A 15,705-nucleotide genomic window follows, 5' to 3' on the forward strand; every position below is an offset into this window, starting at 1 on the left:
TTTTTTCCCCGTTTGAAATCTAATTTCCAGAAAAGGACTGGTGGGGATTTCAGTACACCCTTCGTCAAAACACGTTTTTCTATCATTTCGGTAGGCATAACCGTTGACTTTTAAAAATTTTTTCTACAACTAAAATAATTTTTGAAGGTCGACACCATTTTGACCTATTTATTCTTTCGGAGAATTTCAAATAAAATAGTTAAGTGCTGATGTGACTGACAACCTAATAATACAGTGGTATCACTATACGCCGCGCTCTACTCCAGACAAATAAACAGACGACAGGATGTACTGTCATCCGAAAACAGAAAGTCAGTAGTTTAGAAACCTTACGTGATTTGACAGATAACGACAGTGGAACGAGATTGTTTCGTGCTTTGCAAACCCTGGTTCCACATCGATCGCAACACAAAGTGAAATATTTCCACCCCAAGGCACGCTCTACTAATCCAATTGCATGGAATTACCTTTTCGTACTTCCCCATGTTGACGAACCAGCTACAACAGCAACGGTTACCATACCCATAATAAGACAGAAAATGTGGGCTGCTCTCTTCGCCGGTCGCCCAAGCAGAACTTTGCCTCGGCATCAGCTCAAGTAAGGATTCGTGTGAAATGTACAAGTCAAATATTTTAAAATCATGTGTTTGTAGCTAGGCTAGCACCCAGCTCAAAATCAGTAGGCATCAGGCTAGCGATTTAAGAATTAGAGTTTTGAGTTTTTCCAGGAATGGATCTGTTTAATTTATTGCAGAATCAAGGGAATTGGAATGATACATTTTTGTTTTAGACAGAAAGAGCTGCAGACTACTGACACTTCCAGTCATTTCATGATATTACAGACCCAAAAGGAGATTCTTGATTGATGTTTTAAAAGGGACCTGAAATACTATTTTTCTTTTTTTTTCTCTTGTGGCAAGTCTGCAAATTTCTAACAATCGGAATAACTATACAAAAGAGATTTTTTTCCTTTGAAACAAAAGAATCAAAGGGTAAATATAGCCGAAATAGGAGGCAAAGGAGGGATGTGGATGGCTACAGTTTGAACACCAAATTAAATTGTTTTACCAGCTACAAATATCTACTTGCCTTTGCTTTCAATCAAACCAATTCAACCATAATCAGTTAAAATAGTTCACCAATAGAGAATGTGAAAATAATGTGGCAATGATGGGAGATTCATAGCAAAATCCTAATTTGCACTTATCAATATGTTCCTATATATAAATCAGAATAATCTAATCCATCAAGAGCTCAAAGTGAACCGATCCAAGACGGCGCTGGCGATCGTGAACGATGTTCTTGGCCCAGACTTTGCATTCGATGTTGATAAGAACGCCGGCTGTAACAAGAAAACAAAATGCGGGTTCAATTGCGACTTCCAATCCACAAAAATTAATAACTTGACGAGAAACATACCTTCGGGCTTCTGGAATTGAAGGGCAACAATAGGACTAAGATAGCCTGGAACGTTTTTGTATGGGAAATAGTAAGCTGGGAATCCACGGAATGGTGTGTATGTAACATTTCCAATATGTTCTCGATCAGCAGAGTTCTCACCGTCACACGAGACCCAAATCATTTTCAACTAGGGCAAAATTACGAATCAGTTTCAGCCACTTAAATCAAAGGCGTTCTCAAAAATTACCTGTTCCTTGTTTTCAGTGGCTTTAGTTTTGATGTACTCTTTCAGCTCAGTAGGCATATTGGCAGGCAAATCGTTGAGATCGTCATATGGCTCAGGAATCCAGCCAAAGATACGATTGAGCTTGAGGACAATGCATGGACGACCGCGTTCATAACCAAAGTTCTCTTCCTTGGTGCATTGAGTGCCCAACAGTTTGATGTCAAAGTTGCAAACCTTTCCCTCGGCAGGCCACTTGTCGAAGCTGCAGCTGGTGAAGTACTCGCCGCTGCTGGCCACAGTGTCGTACGCTATTTCGTTTCAATTGAAATTTAAAACTGATTGTGAACGGGAAAGCTTTAGAACATTTGACAACTTACGATAAAGGAATTTCTCCAACTCGGAAGTCCAGTGTTTCCAATTTCCAGCTGTTCCATGTTTGAAGTGGATCAATGTGCTTTCCACGTTAGATGAAGTGGGCATGGGTCTGAATCCGAGCCCTGTTGGGTGGGGGAGAGAAAGATCGAGAGAAGAATAATCATATTAGCTGGGAATTGCAAGCAATAGGTCACGTCTGGCTCAATCATGTAAAATGATAGTCTCGAATAGACCGGACGGCTCCAGTTGCGGCTGGAATTGCTCAATATTCAAGACGTTCCACTTGAGCAAACCGTGGGAAACTGGCATTTTAACGCTAAATGTTTTTTCAAATTATTTTTTAATGTTTTATACCTGGGTTGGTGCCGATAAGTCCGTTGGCGTTTTGCCACCTTGGTTGGTAAAGATCTAATGTCTGGAAGAAAACCATGAGCATAGCGGCAAAGAAAGCGGCCAGGAAAGCGTAGAGGACGACGTAGAACAAGAAAATTTTGGCTGTAAATGAATTAAAATTTTGAAAATGAATGTCGTGGTTTCATCACAAATTTGTTCTTCGAGACTCTACACACGTAACGAAAAACACATAAATTTACATCTGGACGTGCTGTAGCATCAATCCCGTTAAATTTAGGTTCATATTGTTTCCTTTCTAGTTCTAGCCTTGTAGGCTTGGCGGCCACCATCAATTTGAAGTTAGGCATTAAGTAATTCAACTCTTCTAGTTTCCAATTTTACATCTTATGTTTGTTTATATGTTTTTTAGAATTTTCTGCCTATATAAGAATTATTCGGGTCATGGACATTTAGCGGTACATTTGTGTGCTGATGATGGCTGTCTTCAGCACAAGGACTATGCCCAATGGGTGAAACTTTCTTTTCCAGTTGGAACTGGTTTGATCTCGTTTTCTACTCTCCAGTTCACGACATGGTAAATGCGAACGGTGCTTCCAGGGACAATTTCAGTAGTTGCAGCAACATTTGATTTTAAAGAGTCCAAAATTTGAACATACTTAAGGAGATAATCCATAAAGTGAACTAAGCAGTACAGCCGTTGCTATGGCAACCCATAGCGAAATAAAAGTGGCAGCTTTTTTTCTTGTTTCAACATATAGGGCTACCCCGAAAGTTTTCCTATAGATCCCCAGACGACCGAGGTATTGATTTTACTGCAGGTCCTTGTCAATCCAGCCCCCCCTTAGTCTCTTGCGTGCATGTCTGCACCACTACTTGGATCGAAAGTCGTCAGCCATTGTGTTTGGCCTCCCCCTATTCCACTTATTCTTCTGACTAGTTGATGACTTTTTCTGATAACTCTATCGATAGTAGGAAATAAATGAATGTTTTGTTTTACCCCAGCTGCTGGCGCTGCGACCAAGGAATTCGCTCGTCTCTCCATTCCAGAGAAAGATCTTAAAGTTCGCCCAGCCCGAGCGTTTGGGTGGAGCGACGGCGAAGTAGTCTTCACTTTTCTTCTCAGTCATGGCTGTTTCTCTTTTTTGGCTGGGAAATTTGTATTCTAAAATCAAAGAAATAGACAACAACAGAAGACACAAATGATGAGCACAGCTTGATTCTCGCGCGCACCTCGGTAGTAGTAGTAGCAAAGAAGTTGACGAGCTATGATTGTAATCAGAGAAACTTACAGGGCCGAAACGACGAAAACAACCTGCTCCCAACTGACTGCGCCACCGTCTCGCTGGAGAGTGGGGAAAGAAGGAGAAGAGAGAGGACCCGTGTCGTGTATAAGCGGGGAAAATAAAATATGACGCTTGAGGGCGCCTTTACTTGTGCCCGTTGGGGTTTTATACTGGGGTGCAATCGGGTTTTTCCTCGTCTTTTCAGAAGAGGTTCTCCGGGCGTGGCTTACTACTAATATTTTCTTTTTTGGCCGGTTTCGTACTGCTCATCACTAGTTTTGGAATTTCTATTTTAACGTGTAAAAAATTCGTGTTGGGAAACGCCCAATTTGGTATTCATCTGCTGACGCTATCAAACTAGCGCCTCGCAGCGGCATCCATCAGAAATAGTGATGGTGGTCATATTTTGTTTTATTTGGCTCTTTGATTTAAGCGATTGCGTGAATTGGGCGACACAAGCCCTTCGGCGGTTATTTTCTCCCCCCATTCGGAATAATGCATTCTTTATTTTTCTGTTTTTAAACAACCTAGATACATTTTGAATCTTTAGATGCGATTTTACATTGGCTAAATTTTTTGACTCAATTCTTCAATTGATTAATTTATTTTAATAGGAAATATTCAAGTCTTTACACAGGCGCAATTTAAGAATTGTTAAATTGTGCGACTTTTCAATTCGTATCAATCAACCCTACATATGTTTTATGAATAAGTAATAACTCTTGTATGATTTGATCTCAGTGCATAACAAAGAGCGAAATTGTTTACATAACTGTGACTGTGTAGTAATCTTGCAAGCGGAAATAATCGAATCGAAGGATCCGTTTCAAATATCTCCCGTTTGGAAATTAAATCACTGATCGCCTCTGGGCACTCTGGGCTGTGGCTGTGGCTGGGGTATAGGTTGGGGACTAAGCCGCCTGGCGAGAAAATTCTGCAACCAATTTCGTCTGCGTCTTGTCAATTGAAACAACGCGATTATAAAAAGCTGCCTTTCTGACGAGTGAATTTCTTGTTTATACTTTACGCAATATTTGATTTGATTTGCCTGATAGCAATTAAGGTTACAAAATTTCAAAAGAACATTCCCAAATGTTGGGGAAATTCAAGAATTTTTTTTCTAGCTGGTTCGTCCCTGGTGATCAAATACAGGGTCAAAAGCGGGGAAGGGATTTGTAAGTTAATAAAGAGCGAAATGTTTAAAATTTAAAAGACCGATATGATAAAAAAGACATGAATGGATATTTATCTTATCATTATTATCTTTTTTTTTTATGTTATAGATCACCAGATGAACGGTCTCCTGATTTGGCAGTACCAACATTGAATGATGCTCCAAGTACAAAAAAACTTAAACTAATGTCTGGGGTTCCACATGACACAGAGAATCACATTCAGAGCATGGCGTATTCAAGCCAAAAAACCAAAAAAGATCTGGAGACCAAAGAGACAAATATGTATAAATTTTTCAAGGGTTCAAACTTGCAGACATCAACTCCTATTGGAAGCCCAATTCCAGTTAGCTCTATCAATTCCTTATCTTTTTATATGACTAAGTAAGCAATTATATCTTGATTCTTAGGTTGATGCCCAACTTTTGAAAGAAATACCTCGTGGGAACCAGAATCAAAAAGATCTGAAATCTGGCACACAAAAGAATAAAATGGAATTAAATCAACCTCTCTCAAGCACTGGGCCTGTTGAAGCTGGATCGAGTTTAAGTCAGTTGGAGAGGCTTATGGTAGACAGATTGGGTAGCACTGCTCTCAGTGTTAAACCAAAAGCCAAAGCTTTACACAAATCTGAATCTACCCCAACATTCACTTTCACTCCCATGGCAACTACTATTACCACATCAAGCAAGAAAACTGAATTTTCATCAAGCATCCATTCAAAAATCCCCTTTAAACAAAACACACAAGATTTTACAAAACGAGTTTCCAATGGAGGTGTTCAGAAAAATAACTACAGGTGTGCATATTTTCCATGGTTTAATGAACTCATGACAAGACAAGTTTCTTTGATTTTTTAGGCCACTGATGCAAAAGCTTTATGGATCCCCAAAACAACACAAAGCTCTGAAATCTTCTATACTGAATAACCATTCACACTCCTTAGCAATCCAAAATGTAAGAATAAAAAATTGTTTAATTTTTCGGTAAGAAATCTTTATTTTGTAATGCTTTTTTTAACAGTGTGTCAGAATGGACGAGAAGCTGTCATACAAAGCTCTTATTAGTCAATTTACGACTAAAGTTCCTTCCGGCAGATTTTCACTTACATCGTTGGCTTCTACATCAAGTAAACTTAATCAACTTAAGCATTGTCAAAACATGGAATCAATTACTTAATAAGATACATTTTTTCAGGCTGCCAAAATTCTTCAGCTATCTTGCAAGAGAAAATCGGTAGTAATGAAGCCAAGTCAATTCAAGCGCAGCTTAAGGCATCGAGCTTTGTTATCGACCTGGTCAATGAGTCGAACTCTTTCCAAAAAGCACCAATCGCTTCGCCAATTAACCGGTCTCCCGTTAAATCCGCTGTTCGGATCAACTCATTAGAAGAAGCACTGGCACAGTCTCCTCAATACGATTGTCGCTTCATCTCCGAAATCAAGTCTCGATTTAATAAAAAAGAACGTGATCGGCAGCGACTACGAGATGAAGAAGCGATTCGATGCAAAGTTTTAGCTGAAAATCGTGAAGAATGGGAGAAAGATTTAGAAAACAGAGTTCGCAAACAATTGGAGATTGCCATCAGACCTGTAATCGAAGAACCAGAAGTTGAAGAAGTGGTAATTTTGCCAGAAATCTCTAGTGACATGCATAATGTCATTGAGAAAGCTTGGGGTGGCCATTCGGAAAATGAGGTCCTGTGCGATGCGTTCAGTCTTACTATTACCCGGCGTGATGTCAAAACTCTTTCTGGACTCAATTGGCTGAATGATCAGGTAACTTGTTTGCGGTAATTTGTGCTGCATTCGATAAATCAACATTTTATAATGTTTTCCCCTAGGTCATAAATTTTTACCTAACCCTCGTCATGGAGCGCAGCAGCTCCGGTGATTGGCCCAAAGCCTATGCCTTCAATACATTTTTCTATCCTAAGTTGATGAGCTCGGGACATGGTGGACTCAAGCGATGGACAAGAAAAGTCGACCTCTTCCAACAGGATATCATTTTGATTCCCGTCCATCTAGGGCTCCATTGGTGTCTAGCGACCGTGTGTCCAAAGGAACAGGCAATCCGATATTACGACAGTATGGGTGGTCGGAATCAAGATTGCCTTAATGGGCTTAAGCGCTACATGGAAGCGGAAAGTATGGACAAAAAGAAGACTTCCCTCGATACAAGCAAATGGACACTGGAGTGTATAGAAGACATTCCTCAGCAAATGAACGGCTCTGATTGTGGCATGTTTACCTGTAAATATGCAGAGTACTTATCACGGAAGGCCAAAATTACATTCGCGCAAAAAGATATGCCCTACTTCCGAAAGAGAATGGTATACGAAATTATCACCCAAAAGCTCATCAATCCCTAAACAAAGTAAACGCCCATCTTAAAGCTCATCAATCCCTAAACAAATTAATTGCCCATCTTTTAGATCACTTCAATCGGAGGTCTTTCCTTGTTCTTTCTATCTTAATTTATACTTGCTAATTCGACACTGTCATGTGCTTATTTTTGTCTTTCGACAAGAAGGAAGAAAATATTAATGCAGAATAAATATTGCTTTTTTCAGCTACTCTTCTCTTGATTACATCAACTTGCAACAGTGTCGTCAAGGAACACCTCGGGGGGTTAAGGGAAGGGTAAGTATTTTTCATTATGTATTGTACCCCACCTCTCCAGTCTCCAGGATGGGGTACAAAGTTGTGTACCACACCTGTCTACTCGCTCTGTGATTGGATGTGTGATTCCATATTCTTTTCTTGTCTCAACAATCGATTGAATTTTGTGAATTTATTGCGAGCCAAGCGATTGATCCGCCCCAGTCGTTCGCAAACCGCAAAGCGTGTGAGAGGTGTCTCGCAAAGGTCTGCATTTAGTGATCATTCACTAAATCATTCGTGTTTACGTTTTCAGTATCAGTTATTGAATTAAAAGTCTTTGCCTCAATAGAGCCGGAATCCATTTGTTATCTTCGGGTTTTTGGCGATTTGTTTCTAGTACTTACTGCTATATAGAAACACGTGTTAGTTAGCTGTTAGTGATTGTCAGAAAGCTGTAATTTTTGCCACGAGGTTAGGAACTGCATGGAATCTTTGTCTGTAATTAATTTCCTAATATTTAATTAGTTAAATGATGAGTGACGAAGAAAATGTGGGTGAATTTTTGAGTGTCACTCGTGCTGTACATTATCACGTTGTACACACTTGGTAAGTGCAAGTTACGTAAAAGTTATCAAAGTTATCTTATTAAACTGAAATTTTTATTATTTCAGGAGAATTGAAAGTTATGAGCAATATTTCTCAAGTACAAAATGCCATTTAACATTTATCAATTCAAGCGTTTTCGGCCACGAGGACGATCCTGGAACTAAATGGACACTTCAGTTATTTCCCAAAGGCGACAAAGAAGCTAGTTCTAATGCAATCCCAGGAACTGAGACGATTTCTTTTTTCATCAACCTGGACAAATCATCGGACATGCCTGAACTTCCTGCCAAATACTCCGTAGAAATCCTTGGTAATTTACAGCAGAAACGATTGTCATCAATTTGAAATTTGATCGATTATTGCTTAATATATTTATTTGGTCAGGTGAAGATAGGATCGTACACAAAGTGACAGGAGACAATACTTTCAAGCGAGGCAGTGGCTGGGGTCGCTCTAAATTTATGAAGATGGATGAGCTTCTAAAAGACAAGGCGGTCTTCTTAGTTAACGATGCCATGACGATTCGCTGCACTGTCCAGTACACAAAACATATAACGAATCAGGAACGCAAGAAAAAAAGAAGAAATAGTAACAGCAGTGCGTCGACCGAGCCATCAAAGATTCTTAACACTGACACTAACTTCGGCAGCCCTGGATCTCCTCAACGACTGGCACACTCATTTCCTTGGCATGATATAACTTTCGTTATTTCCGGTTCTTATGTTAGGGCGCACAAATGGATTGTGGCTGCTAGCTGCCCCTTTCTGGCGCAGTTGGTGCGTGGAGGTGAATCAGTAATCAAAGTAGAAGGAGTTGATGCCGAAGGCTTCGCCCAAATGATCCGTTTCATCTATACGGGTGAATGTGACTTGGTTAACAATAGCTATAAGTTGATGGCTGTCGCTAACAAATTCAAACTTGAATCTTTGTTTATCAAATGTGAAGAATATCTTGTCTCGGTAAGTTATCTTAACTACCTTTTATTCATGCACTTTCATCCTATTTATAATTAATACATCTCAATTGTTCGTTAACTAGATACTCAACAAGACCAGCTGCTATATGATCTACAGTGTTGGTGACATGCACTGCTCGTCGCGTCTCAAGAATGAAGCCCTCCGAATCATTGAGAGTCTTGAAAGTGGGAGTGATGGTAACAAAATGTCGATACAAGGAACCATTGCTATAATTTAAAGGCAATACAACATGACAAACCAGATAAGTGTTGAATTTTTGAAAAATCTGCATGTGATCTGCTGAAATTGTTTTCATAACTCAACTGAATCATTGTAACAACGCGTATTGCTTGATTGTGTCCAGTTAAAAATGGAAAAGTCAGATTTTACATGTCGAACAAGTCAACCGTTTATATTACAAAATGTCACTAGCAGGAAATACCGAATAAGTTTTGGATGACAATAGCTGATACTTCACACAATTGCTTGTAACTAATACTAATTTAAACCTAAGTTACTTCTTCTTTTTCTTGCTGTCCGTGGTACTGATGCCTATAGATTCTCGGTATTTATTGATGACCTGGTGTTGGACATCGGGTAAAGCTGGCGAATAGCGCGAATATTCCATTGAAAACTCTCCTTTTCCTTGTGTAGTCGAACGTATCTCGGTGGAGTAACCAAACATGTCGTTGAGTGGTACTTCAGCGTAGACTGTAAACCAGCCATCATTTCCTTCCGTTCCTGTGATGATACCGTGGCGCTTGTTGAGTTGTCCGATTACAGTTCCTTGAAATTCTTCAGGGGCAGTAATTTCCACACTCATGATCGGCTCAAGGATATGCCAGAAACCGTTTTCGTAAACCTATAAGAAACTTTGTTTTACTTTGAATCAGATAATTGTTACTATCTAAAATACGGACCTCTTTCACAGCGCCTTGTGCAGCCAAAATAAATGAAATTTCGTTAGAATCGACTATGTGATGAGCACCGTCACGAACGATAAATCGGACTCCAGCAATCTTGTGTCCAGAAAGCAACCCTTTGTCCACCATCATTCGGAATCCCTTCTCAATGGCAGGTATAAATGTCTTTGGTACGTTCGTGCCCATTGTTTCGTCAACAAACTCCACCTAAGACATATAAAGTAAAATGTAATTTTTTCTAGAAACCCCATCGGTAAAGTTCTTACTTTAGTATTCTCTGTAGCAGGTAGCGGTTCCATCACTCCAGAGATTCGTCCAAATTGACCTGAGCCTCCCGATTGCTTCTTGTGCAAATAATCAAATTCACAAGGAGAAAGAAGTGATTCTCTAAAAGACACTTTGGGCTTGCCCATAACAACTGGGCAATTGTATTCGCGTTCCATACGTTGAGCATAAATTTCCAAGTGAAGCTCACCCATCCCGGACGCGATCGTTTCTTTGTTGTCTGTGTCGTAATTAATCTAAAAAGGAAATGAATACGAATTTCAGTAAGGTAAGTACACTTATTTTTATAGTGCAATTTACATGATAGGTAGGATCTTCTTTAGTAAAACGACCGACTGCTTTGGAAAAGCTGTCCATATCTTTGCTGTGGGCCGGGCGAATTGCCATTGAGATAACTGGTTCTGGTATATGAATTGATTCTAGAGCTATTTCTAATTTAGGCTCGGTGACGAAAGTGTCTCCACTGGCGCAATCGACACCAAAAAGTGCGCAGATATCACCGGCATATACTTCATTGACATCCTCCATCTCGTTAGAATGCATTCGCACTAAACGAGCAACACGAATCTTCTTTCTTGTACGAGTATTATACAAATTATCTCCCCTTTTGAGCATACCTATTAGAACAAAAAATTGTAACTTTTATTTTCTTATTTTTCCAACAAGGAATGCAAAATGGCGCAGATAAATACCTTGGTATACTCGAACATAAGTCAATTGCCCAAAGCGTCCGGCTTCCAACTTAAAGGCCAGCCCAGCAAAAGGACTTGCTGACGTTCTAGCTGGATTCAGTATAATTTTCTCTCGTTCCTCACCTTCCTTTTCTATATGAGCATAGTTGACGACTTCTCCTGCAAAGTTGGCGCAATGAAAAAATTAGCAAAGTTTCATAATATTTCCAGTAAAAGCTGTACCTGGATTTGGTAAATAGTCAATAACGGCATCTAATAAGGGTTGTACACCCTTGTTTTTCAATGCAGTACCCAGCATTACTGGCGTGAAGACTCGTTTGATACATGAACGACGAATAGCAGCCATGAGATCTAGTTCAGTAGGAACCTTTTCCTCTAATTACAGAAATAGAATTTAAAACGGATGGTTGCAGAATAAATAAAAATTAATCCTTACCAAGAAATATTTCGCCAAGTATTTCGTCAACGTTCGAAACGCTTTCGATTAATTCCTGTCGCCGGTCTTCACTCTCTGCTCTCATATCGCTTGGTATTTCGTCATACCTGATGGTAGTTCTGTTAAACGAGTAAATATTTTTTGTAAATTGAAAAGCAGGGTAAAGGAAAGTGAATTTAAATTTTTACCCAAGAACTCCTTCAAAATAAATGGCTCTTTGATGGACTAAATCAATAACTCCCTTGCATTCACTTTCTAAACCAATTGGGAGTTGTAGAAAAGAAGCATTATGATTTAATTTCGTCCTAAATAAAAAAATATGTATAATAATCTGAAAGACTAACAAAAACTTAAATGTTACCTCAGTTGATGTAAAACTCTATAGGGATTGGAGCCCAATCGATCCAGCTTATTGATAAATGCCAGGCAGGGTACATTGTAACGCTTCATCTGCCTGTTTACAGTCAATGTTTGACTTTGCACTCCTCCTACAGCACAAAGAACAAGAACTGCTCCATCTAGTACTCTGAGAGCTCTTTCAACTTCCACAGTAAAATCTACGTGCCCCGGAGTATCAATAATGTTCACATTGTGATCCTTCCACACTGTGTAGGTTGCTGCTGATTGGATTGTGATTCCCCTTTGCCTCTCCAGCTCCATGGAATCCATAACTGCACCTACACTGTCTTTACCCTTGACTTCATGCATTTCTTCAATTCGTCCAGTGTAAAACAGCACACGCTCAGTCAATGTGGTCTTTCCTGAATCAATGTGAGCAGAAATCCCTATGTTTCTGATTTTCTCCAGCTCCTTATGCTCTGAAAATTTGGATACAGCTGCATAAGAACGCGAAATAGTCTAAAAAGGTAAATAGGCAAATAGGAAAACTCGGAATTAAAAAACAACAAACTTTAAGTTTACCTTTCGGTATAAGATAGAAGATCGAGCGTGCCGTAAAGCACATTTCGCTGATCGCAAGAGGCATGTTGCAGTAATGTGTGGAAACATTTAAAATGCAAAATTTTTCAATTCGAAAATTACAATTACAATCAATTTATATAACAGCTATACTAAATTTTAGTAAACGCCGGTAGTGCACGCAGGTGCACGTGAGCCCTTTTATATTTTTGGCCCGAAACTGACAAGTTGTCTGCTATCCTATCTATTCATGTCTAGTTACTTACTTCCTATCTATCGACACCTGCCGGCGGGAACTTTCATCAATGTTCAAGAGAGTCGGAGACTCAGAGGGATTGGCATTTACAACATCGCTTCTCAGTACTCACGGAAGTTCGTCTGCGGAACAGTACAAAAATCTTCACAAGTAAAATAAAACGAAAAACTCGTGTCTCGTCGGTTGTTGGCTTGTTGTTGCAGACTTGCAGTTAAGATTTGAAAGTTTACTCGAAGTCGAATAGTAGAAGTGTAATTTAGGGGCACGTAAGATACAGCATGGGCATGGAGAGATGGTTTCCAGTCTCCATGCTAAATTTCCCATAAGGGGTTGTCCGCTTTTTTTACTAAAAGGTCTCTCGAAATGTCCATATGCCGCGAGAGCCTAGATGGCGCCACCGTTGGAGAGACCTCCCTATGCCTCCACGTAAAAGTCGTTAGTAAAAAAGTAGCTTCCCGTCGAATCCCCTTATGGGAAATTTAACACTGTCATTGGGAACCACCTCTCCATACCCCTGGATACAGTCAGGCTACGAACTCAGTTTAGTATTAAATAACATTTTCAACCATTGAATTATTTGACTATGGTGAGCATTTGTGGCATTTATTGACAAATAAGTCCGCTACCGTAACCTTGTCTTTTGTTCCTCGATTTTCTCCATTTCCTCACTTCGTAATACCTGCGATACCTGTGTGATGTACGACTGCCCCCCTACACGCGGTAGTCAATCGAGTGAATGTTTGTATTGTCCCGGATTTCCAGATCATTTCGATATTGTGTTCTGTTGATATAGGTGTGCTGAAGTGTAAAGTGGCGTGATTTGTTAATCTAGACATGACATCTCGAATCTGGTACGGATTTTTCTTTATTCAAGATTCCAACACAATTTTGTTTTAATCACTTTTGCCATTAAGCTCTGAACATTTTGTATTCACAGTTCACACAGTCGGACTTTTGGACTTTTGCCGCTTTGGCTGATTGATTGCTGCAATTGCGGAGACACACCATGATGCCACATGCCAGTTACCGATGCGGACGTTTTTAATTGTATAACTGAAAATGGCAACGTTGAACGTTATTTTCAATATGGCTGCTGGCATTCGACGAGGAAATGTTGTACCATGTAATCAAGTTTAATTATGATTGGGGTGTTGCTTTATCTGGCATCTTTCTCTCAACACATCCTTAATAATTAATGAAGGTAAAATTTAGTTTTTTTTCTCATGAATGAGAAATTCAAATTCTTCTAGAGTACTTGCGTGTCACGGCTTTCCTGCTGTTCCACAGTCTAGATGTGTCATTAATCAAGTTGTTTTGAAAACAACCCAATAGATGTATTAGTTATAAGTAAATTAGATGATATTAGTTATAAGTAAATCTTTATGAATCTGTGCACTGTAGAAATAATGCTGTTTTTTTTGTGGTTATTTTGCAGGTTCTACTTCAGGTGTAGGCCTACCCCTTTTGGTTGTTACTACGAGAAAATGAGATGGCATCTTGTGTCAGTCTCGCCAGTCTTTAAGTCATCATCATGGTGTTGTACAAATATACAGCAAACAAGTAGATGTCTTTGCACATCCATTAATACTGCAAAAGAATTCTTTGTTGATTAAAGAAGAAGTCCAATATCGGCTGCAATCTGCAGAATAATCCCACTCGTCGCAGACTCGCAGTAAGTGATGATTTTCCTTATGGCGACGTTTTGAAGTAATAGGATGAAGACGGTTAATGTTTGTTCTACGTTTTATCAATTTGTTGGCCATTTTTATGATTCTAAGCATTCTATGCAGTGGTTAAGGTTGTGAAGTTGTCATGTTGTCAATAGGTGGGGTTCGAATTCGTCAACCAGAGGTGTAGTCTTTGTTCTTTGATGATAGCCTAAACCACGTCATTCGTGGTCCCGCACTCCCGCTGCCCTGGCATCAGGGCTGGGTTGTTCCGAGGGCCACACCACCCGGTAAATTTGCCAATGCAGAGTTGATGAAGATCCCCAACTTTCTTCACTTGACACCACCCACTATTGAGAGACAAATGCCAAGCATTGAAAAGTGAGAACCCTGCAGGCTGCAGTATAATAGATAGTTTAATAAAGCTTTAACCATTATTTCATTTATTTGTTTGTAGAGTTCTGCATAGAGTGCCGTAAGAGTAGGATACCAACGAAAAGATTGAAAATCATTTACCCATCACAATCACAACTAGTGATTACCTCAATTCTTTCTCCTCATTGAGTGATGCCCGAGCCAGAATTGTAACACTCCAGGTCTGAAAAGAAGAAAACAAAACCACATTTGATTTCCTGTTATAAGTAACTCTTTTCTCCCCTCATGTAGGTGAAATTGAGCTCTTTGAAATTGGAGAACCATGCCAAGGATAAATTCCTCTTTTTCCTGTACCAGCTGTACGTTTTTTCAGTTTTCTACCTTGTTAATGATTGCTAGCTGTAGGCCTGTAGGTTCTTTTGCAACTTTTATTCTGAAGGATTGTGTTTGCATAGTTTACTTTGACTTCTGTCATTTTTGTTTTTGTAATTTAAGACATTGTTTCCTTGATAGTTGATAGTAATTGAGTTTTTTTTAATAAATAGGATTATCAGTCTGGTAAAAGTATTAGCTTCTTTGTTGCTGCCCAACATACACATGGATTTGATGCAGTCGGCTGAGGGCTTTAACTCTTGTAAATAACGTAAAGTGACATTTACTCATCTAGATTAATTCATTTTATTTTGGTTATAGGTTTATTGTTTTATGTTCGCGTAGTTGCTGTCCGATGTGGCACGTTGTTGAAGCCTATGCTGGTGAAAGATCTTTCTACATCAAGTTCAATTGGCCGTTCCTTGGTGCTGATGTTGTGTTACCGAAGTTGCATCAAATTTTGTTAAATTGTCATCGTGAATATTGCAGTTTACCGTTTATAAGTTCAGTAGCAACAAAAACAAATATGGGATGTTCATGTCAAACAAATAATATACATGTTTTTGGGGTTGGGAAAGTGGTAGATTTTGTAGGGGGAAGGAGGATATTTCAAGTTTGGATAAAAATTCAGTTGATCTATAACCCTACAAACGTATCCCTACCAATTAATCTCCAAGTCCCACAGACTTGTACCTTCCAATCCTTCAAACCCCGAAAACATACACCTATCAACCTATCATACCCTTAACCCTATAAACTAATGTTAAACCTTAACCATTTAATATCTATAATAAATAAATAAAAA

The 15,705-nt window shown here is 39.3% G+C and overlaps 3 protein-coding genes and 1 long non-coding RNA gene across 6 annotated transcripts; 2 read left to right on the forward strand and 2 right to left on the reverse strand.

Annotated features, from left to right (window-relative positions):
- The first annotated feature begins 278 nt into the window (after positions 1 to 278).
- Positions 279 to 7,386, forward strand: LOC124342635 (sentrin-specific protease 1-like). Of its 3 annotated transcripts, none has more exons than XM_046795697.1 (7): positions 279 to 598; positions 4,923 to 5,157; positions 5,222 to 5,610; positions 5,672 to 5,768; positions 5,835 to 5,940; positions 6,009 to 6,589; positions 6,655 to 7,386. In XM_046795697.1, exons 1-7 carry the CDS (start codon positions 540 to 542, stop codon positions 7,180 to 7,182), a joined length of 1,995 nt encoding a protein of 664 aa, XP_046651653.1. In that variant the 5' UTR covers positions 279 to 539; the 3' UTR covers positions 7,183 to 7,386. The 3 variants fall into 3 exon arrangements, with proteins under 3 accessions (XP_046651653.1, XP_046651654.1, XP_046651652.1); XM_046795698.1 differs by lacking the exon at positions 279 to 598 and adding an exon at positions 4,533 to 4,642; XM_046795696.1 differs by lacking the exon at positions 279 to 598 and adding an exon at positions 4,536 to 4,814.
- LOC124342784 (sodium/potassium-transporting ATPase subunit beta-like) lies at positions 720 to 3,806 on the reverse strand. Its single transcript, XM_046795946.1, has 7 exons — positions 3,646 to 3,806; positions 3,354 to 3,518; positions 2,357 to 2,497; positions 2,005 to 2,124; positions 1,649 to 1,935; positions 1,420 to 1,588; positions 720 to 1,342 (listed from the first exon to the last, which is right to left on the reverse strand). Exons 2-7 carry the CDS (start codon positions 3,481 to 3,483, stop codon positions 1,239 to 1,241), a joined length of 951 nt encoding a protein of 316 aa, XP_046651902.1. The 5' UTR covers positions 3,484 to 3,518; positions 3,646 to 3,806; the 3' UTR covers positions 720 to 1,238.
- Positions 7,387 to 9,355: 1,969 nt separating the features above from the next.
- Positions 9,356 to 12,469, reverse strand: LOC124342611 (elongation factor G, mitochondrial-like). Its single transcript, XM_046795651.1, has 10 exons — positions 12,234 to 12,469; positions 11,674 to 12,170; positions 11,501 to 11,617; positions 11,313 to 11,431; positions 11,099 to 11,251; positions 10,877 to 11,035; positions 10,485 to 10,801; positions 10,166 to 10,420; positions 9,897 to 10,106; positions 9,356 to 9,838 (listed from the first exon to the last, which is right to left on the reverse strand). The coding sequence occupies exons 1-10, from the start codon at positions 12,318 to 12,320 to the stop codon at positions 9,491 to 9,493; spliced, it is 2,262 nt and encodes a 753-aa protein (XP_046651607.1). The 5' UTR covers positions 12,321 to 12,469; the 3' UTR covers positions 9,356 to 9,490.
- A 1,088-nt stretch (positions 12,470 to 13,557) lies between these two features.
- LOC124342926 lies at positions 13,558 to 15,518 on the forward strand. Its single transcript, XR_006918979.1, has 7 exons — positions 13,558 to 13,687; positions 13,922 to 14,158; positions 14,312 to 14,534; positions 14,611 to 14,749; positions 14,820 to 14,887; positions 15,074 to 15,162; positions 15,222 to 15,518. It is a non-coding gene; the product is annotated as an uncharacterized LOC124342926 (long non-coding RNA).
- Positions 15,519 to 15,705: the final 187 nt, after the last annotated feature.

Source organism: Daphnia pulicaria, chromosome 6, assembly GCF_021234035.1.
Source record: "Daphnia pulicaria isolate SC F1-1A chromosome 6, SC_F0-13Bv2, whole genome shotgun sequence".
NCBI classification, from domain to species: domain Eukaryota; kingdom Metazoa; phylum Arthropoda; class Branchiopoda; order Diplostraca; family Daphniidae; genus Daphnia; species Daphnia pulicaria.

Coding starts and splice junctions, on each gene's coding strand:
- LOC124342784 (XM_046795946.1), bottom strand. CDS start 3,483: ATGACTGAGAAGAAAAGTGAAGACTACTTCGCCGTCGCTCCACCCAAA. Junction 2,498..3,353: donor TCGCAGCGCCAGCAGCTGGG/GTAAAACAAAAC, acceptor ATTCATTTACAG/CCAAAATTTTCTTGTTCTAC. Junction 1,589..1,648: donor CCACTGAAAACAAGGAACAG/GTAATTTTTGAG, acceptor ATTTTGCCCTAG/TTGAAAATGATTTGGGTCTC.
- LOC124342635 (XM_046795696.1), top strand. CDS start 4,732: ATGTTGGGGAAATTCAAGAATTTTTTTTCTAGCTGGTTCGTCCCTGGT. Junction 5,611..5,671: donor GTTCAGAAAAATAACTACAG/GTGTGCATATTT, acceptor TTGATTTTTTAG/GCCACTGATGCAAAAGCTTT. Junction 6,590..6,654: donor TCAATTGGCTGAATGATCAG/GTAACTTGTTTG, acceptor GTTTTCCCCTAG/GTCATAAATTTTTACCTAAC.
- LOC124342611 (XM_046795651.1), bottom strand. CDS start 12,320: ATGTTTCCACACATTACTGCAACATGCCTCTTGCGATCAGCGAAATGT. Junction 11,252..11,312: donor ACTTGGCGAAATATTTCTTG/GTAAGGATTAAT, acceptor TTCTGTAATTAG/AGGAAAAGGTTCCTACTGAA. Junction 11,036..11,098: donor TGACTATTTACCAAATCCAG/GTACAGCTTTTA, acceptor CCAACTTTGCAG/GAGAAGTCGTCAACTATGCT.